We start from the raw sequence: 4,515 nt of genomic DNA on the forward strand, positions 1-4,515 counted from the left end.
AAAAAAAAGAAAAAAAAAAAAAAAAAAGAGTATCCATTCTAAAAATTCGCATTACTGATATTCTGTATTTGAATATCATAGTTACGTTACATTGCGAAATGAGTACTAAATTTGTTTTTCATTTTCTCAAGTAATTGCTACTTGATGCGATTACATTACATATCAAATATTATTCTACAGCAATGTTAGGGCATACGATATGTATATATAATTGTCACATTATTAAGATTAGTGGATAGAAGTAATAAAATAATCAGATAGGCGTAGGCATTACTCGATGGAGTAGAAAAAAATAAGCCTCGAGGAATTTACATGAGGAAATTTATTGCTTTTCAGCGTGCTGAAGTTGATGGTGCGATAGCGTGCGATTTACCAAAATTTATATGTATAACGCAAAAAGTGGAATTCTATTAAGCTGGTAATTTTGTTACAGACAGGCTTTTTACTTACTTCCGCCCTAAGCTACGATGAAAATTTCTCGTAAAAAATTTGCAGACGTTTATAGTTAAAAATAGCTCTAATCCAAACGTTGGACTGGATTAAATTTTTAAAAAACGTTCGGCAAAAGTTCGTTTGAACATGGAAACGCTCGTTTAGGCCGATTGAAGATTTTTTAATACCAGTCGCGCATTTGAATAAGATCACGCACATTGAAAAAAGCTCATCCGTTCCTTGGTTGGGTTTGGCGAGGGTCAGGAGGGGCGGGAGGTACAAGAGAAATCTCGTTTAAAGTGCTAAGCGAGAGTTGACCTTAATTAACTATTATTGTCTCTGGCTAGTGCGGCTACGACGGTGGTGGTCAGGAGGGGGCGGGACGAGATGCGTTACCATTAAAAATACCGAAATTCCTCGATTTCTTGGCAGAACTGTATTAAAGCGCTCGATGCGTAATCCATTCGTCATTTGACTCGAGTGGTTGAACTAACCTTCGCGACAAGCGCGACGCGTGGCCAACAGCGTCTTTGCAGGTGTGTGTGCCCGCGCGAGCGAGCGAGCGCGCGCGCATACCGACAGCCGGCATTACCGGTTGTGAATTGTTATGCAGTCGTAAAAAATCTGCCGGAAAATTCCTAGCGTCTGCGCGTAAAATTTTTCGATCGTGTGCCGTCAGACGTGAGCTCCATTAAAAAAAAAATTCGATCTTCTCACTTATGTACGGCGCGCTCATGACCTTTTAGTACTCAGCCGTCGTAAGCCCCAAAGTCCGTGACTTTTAGATCGAGAAAAACTTTTCTGAGATGGAAAATTGGAATCAACTCGTTGATGTATCATTGCAGAAGATCGAAAGAATTTTCGATGTTCCGGTGAGTTGGATGCGTAAATATTTCGTGATTCTATTAATCTACTGCCTTATAAGTCGGCGACTTTTCACTGTGGAATTTTCGTGTGTTTACGATCGCTCTGTATGCCGATTTCCTTGTAATATTTATGATTCGTGATTATTCATGGCGTACCGTGATACAATAAGGCGTTATTTTGACTTTGCGTTCGTAATAAACTACCGGCCAGCGATCCAAGTGTATAATTTGTGATTGTGTCTCTTATAATGTATCCTAACCTCAAACGCGCGTTTCTTGTCTAGGGGAATGTGAGGACGCCATTGGTGAAGAAACGTACGCTTCATACGCCACAAGCGCCAAAGAAGGTCAAGAAATCTCAGATTCGAAGAGAGGGTTTGAAGCCTCGGAAATTAACTTACGAGAATGAAAATATTAAAAGGACGGATGAAAAGTCAAACAAAGTGTGGGAGGACAGTGGAATCACCCTTTGGGCAACAACGAGCTCGACACTAAGAATGGACGACGTCGACAAAGAGAATCGTCCTGAATCCGGTAAAAGACACAAAAGTAAAGGAAAGACGCGCGTCAGAAGCGATGATAGAGTTCGTGATCGAGGTCGCAAAGACGACGACTTCAAGTCGAGCTTTCGGCATTTTAGGATATGAAGAAATTCCTCTCTATTTGTTGTTCTCTGAGGGCTGCATGTGGTTTTTGTTTTGCATGATAAAAATAATACTTAATGTAACCGATTTTTTCACTTGTACTTGTGGTCCCAGATTTAGTTTTTATTCTGCATGATAATAATATAAGACTGTAAACTGACTTTTATGCATGTACATGTCCTAGATACCTTTTCCTTTGCATGTGTAAGCAAGTTTTACTTGTGCTAATCCATAATTATGTAACTGTTTAATAATTAAGTGTTATCGTTGTTTAATAAAAGTTTAATGCATGTTATTGAAATATTATTTAGTCTGTTAAATTTGATAATGTTGATACTTTCTGTACTATTATATTTAACTAATTCTTAAATTATATAAATATGTATTATAATTATTGTTGTAGTTTTTAATAATATATTATATTTTTCAACTAAATTTTTATAGGGATGTACCATTGAACTAATTATGTTTATAGTCTCGAAAGAACCCAATGCATCTGACAATTTCAGCATATATGTATACATATGTATAAATATAATTTTGATATAATAATTTCTAAACATTTTCTAATTTTAGAGAACATCGTTTCAAATTCCCAATCGGACAATGTTGAGCCAGGAAGTTTAAGAGATAAATTGAACCATTGGATGGCAATAATACGTAATGCAGTTAAATTTAAGTGACCAATATTTTCATTTTCATTCGATACATATTAATGAACCTCACATTTTCTATTTCTTAATGGAAGAGATATAAATTTATTTATTTAATTTATGTGACAAGAGATAGAGTACTGTAATTGTTAAATCAGTTAAAGTATTTATTTATTTGTTTGTTTTGTTTTTTTTTTGTTTTTTTTTTTGTTTTTTAATTGTAAAATTTCATGATACGCGAATGGGTAAAGTGAGCTTGACCTCGTGACGGAGTTAGCATATAAAATATTGGAAAAAAGGTTTCACGTGCAATGATGAAGTAAGCTTGCCGAAATAAAAGAACAGCGGTGTGTCGTTGCCATGTCGGTGTGGAAAAACCCGTGCCCGCGGATTAATCAAAGTGCCCGCAAATTCGAAGGGACTGATTGATAACGACCTAATGCGCAATAATCAAGCATCAAAGTGTCGCAAAGATTTGCGCTCTGGTGATTAAGTGCCGCGACGGGCACGCGATCTTGTTTGCTTTTAAAGCCCCTCCATATTTAGCTGTGTAATAACGTATATTTGTTTTGTTAAGCAAATTAAAATGCAGGCAAGCATTAATTAAATTTTCACCGTAGCGATGAGAAGTGTTTTCTCACTGTTTAAATATCCAATATTTATTTTTCTTTTGTACAGCTTACTTTTCCTCGAATCTAAGGATTTCGTATTATTTCAATAAATGACAGATAGGTTATTGATTTAATTTTTAGTTTTCTCATTGTATTATATATATATATATATATATATATGTATTACGTGAATTTCAACAATTACCTCTTAAATTAAAATGTAACAGTAAATATATATATATATATATATATATATATATATATATATATGTATATATTATATATATCGAATCTAAGCGTTATATTTAGTAATTTGTAAAAAAAGCTGTTTAGATAATAAAAAATAATTTAAGTACAGACATTTATTTTATAAACGTATACCTCAAATTTTCGATTATAATATTTATTGTATGTTTGAAATGTTTATTTCAAACTTTATTAATACATCATAATTCATATACGTTTATAAATAAAATCCAGTAATTCGGAGACTTTTCTCTTCGGAATTACATAATATGCGATTCAATAGAATAATGGTAATTTATTGTTTATGTAAATTATTTTCATAGTTTTTAAGGGACTAACGAATAATTGAGTTGACGGTAAAGTTATGCTTACACGATACGATTTTATTCACATTGAGATTATTTTATGATACATCTATATATATATATGGTTTTTACAATAAAACTATTATATAAATATAGATTTATAAGATTGCGAATATTCTGTAAAATAGATTCATTAGACAAAAGTTGAATTTCCATTTCTACCTCTTTATGTTAATGTAATTTACAGCTTATAGGCCTCATCTTCATAATTAATTTGCTAGTCATCTGTGATATATGCAAATATGAAGGTGCGAGATATATAAATAAATTTCAATATATGTGCGCGAATGTGTGAACTAACGTGCAAGAATATAAAGCGATTATCTAGGTTAAGATAATAGATAACTATTTTCTTTTCGAGAATAAATGTTGTTACTTTATTTGCAATATAAATAGAATGCAAATTGATATACGGTAAATCAATGCTATATTTAAATCGCTACTTCTATTCATCTGTTTTTGTACTACCCGCAAATGTCATTAAGCCTATTTTCTTTCTCTCACGCATTCTCGCCATTCTCGCTCTCCCTCATGTCCATATGCCCATCATCATAATATAATTAAAGAGAGCCATGCCTTTTATATGTGATCTTGGTTGGTTGCGTTACAGGAACGCCATCCGAGTATAAAATCGTCTTTTTACTTTTTACTTATACCTTTCAACACATCTTTTCTACATGTAATTGACTTTCGATAGC

The 4,515-nt window shown here is 33.3% G+C and overlaps 1 protein-coding gene across 2 annotated transcripts; it reads left to right on the forward strand.

Annotated features, from left to right (window-relative positions):
- Nucleotides 1-992: 992 nt before the first annotated feature.
- On the forward strand, nucleotides 993-3,322 carry LOC105359160 (uncharacterized). Of its 2 annotated transcripts, XM_011495675.1 has the most exons (3): nucleotides 993-1,304; nucleotides 1,583-1,832; nucleotides 2,519-3,322. In XM_011495675.1, the coding sequence occupies exons 1-3, from the start codon at nucleotides 1,239-1,241 to the stop codon at nucleotides 2,623-2,625; spliced, it is 423 nt and encodes a 140-aa protein (XP_011493977.1). In that variant the 5' UTR covers nucleotides 993-1,238; the 3' UTR covers nucleotides 2,626-3,322. The 2 variants fall into 2 exon arrangements, with proteins under 2 accessions (XP_011493977.1, XP_011493969.1); XM_011495667.1 differs by lacking the exon at nucleotides 2,519-3,322 and having other exon boundaries at nucleotides 1,583-2,217.
- The last annotated feature ends 1,193 nt before the right edge of the window (nucleotides 3,323-4,515 follow it).

This window comes from Ceratosolen solmsi, unplaced genomic scaffold, assembly GCF_000503995.2.
Source record: "Ceratosolen solmsi marchali unplaced genomic scaffold, CerSol_1.0 scaffold10, whole genome shotgun sequence".
Classification (NCBI taxonomy): domain Eukaryota; kingdom Metazoa; phylum Arthropoda; class Insecta; order Hymenoptera; family Agaonidae; genus Ceratosolen; species Ceratosolen solmsi.

Coding starts and splice junctions, on each gene's coding strand:
- LOC105359160 (XM_011495667.1), top strand. CDS start 1,239: ATGGAAAATTGGAATCAACTCGTTGATGTATCATTGCAGAAGATCGAA. Junction 1,305..1,582: donor AAAGAATTTTCGATGTTCCG/GTGAGTTGGATG, acceptor TTTCTTGTCTAG/GGGAATGTGAGGACGCCATT.